This window comes from Bison bison, unplaced genomic scaffold (genome assembly GCF_000754665.1).
Source record: "Bison bison bison isolate TAMUID 2011002044 unplaced genomic scaffold, Bison_UMD1.0 scf7180017864498, whole genome shotgun sequence".
Lineage (NCBI taxonomy): Eukaryota > Metazoa > Chordata > Mammalia > Artiodactyla > Bovidae > Bison > Bison bison.
In genome coordinates, this window is record NW_011495057.1 from 11,785,786 (window position 1) to 11,786,524 (window position 739).

The following is a 739-nucleotide window of genomic DNA, read 5'->3' on the forward strand; positions in this document are numbered from 1 at the left end:
CCCTCCACCCCCCACCCCCCACCTTTGTTGTCTCATACCTGCTGGCCAGGCTCTGCCTGCAGTGCTGCCTGAAGGGCATCAGGTGGTAGTTCATGGCGTCCAGCAGCAGCTTCTGGCAGACCGGGTCGGTGCGCATGAAATCCACCGACTGGACCCGCTCCACCAGCTCGGGGGCCGGGATGAGCGCGAAGCGGAGGCGCTTCATGAGGTCGGGCGCGTACTGCATGCGGGTCTCGCGGTCATGCTCCAGCCAGAGCACGGACATCTGGAAGAGCGCCAGCTCCGACTCCACGGGGGGCGGCAGCGAATCCAGCAGGGCGCGCATCTCCTCGAAGTTGAGCAGCAGCACATCCTCCACCAGGTACTTGTTGGCCAGCTTCTTGGTCTCCTCCAGGCCGTGCAGCGCGGCGATCTTGCACACCTGCTTGTAGTTCTGCACCGAGATCTGGTCGTTGAGGAACTGCACACAGAGCTTGGTGACCTGGGGGATGTGCAAAATCTTGCTGACCGACAGCACCTCCTCCACCGTGTCCAGGGAGAGGGTCACGTTGGCCGTGTAGAGGTACTCCAGCACCAGGCGCAGCCCAATGGACGAGCAGCCCTGGAGAACCAGGTTGTTGATGGCCCGGGGACTGGTCAGCAGCTTGTCGTCGGGGGAGGAGGATGGAGTGCCGGGCTCCTCCTGCGCTGGCGGCGGCGGCGGCGGCTGCTGCTGCTGCTGCTGCTGCGGTGGGTCCTT

At 64.8% G+C, this 739-nt stretch overlaps 1 protein-coding gene across 1 annotated transcript in view; it reads right to left on the reverse strand.

The window, feature by feature from the left end:
• KLHL14 (kelch-like family member 14) overlaps positions 1-739 on the reverse strand; it is a 111,405-nt gene that overhangs the window by 109,677 nt on the left and 989 nt on the right. Inside the window, exon 3 of the mRNA XM_010828996.1 lies at positions 39-736. Within this exon, the coding sequence (XP_010827298.1) occupies positions 39-736 (698 nt within the window). The remainder of the gene's footprint in view (positions 1-38; positions 737-739) is intronic.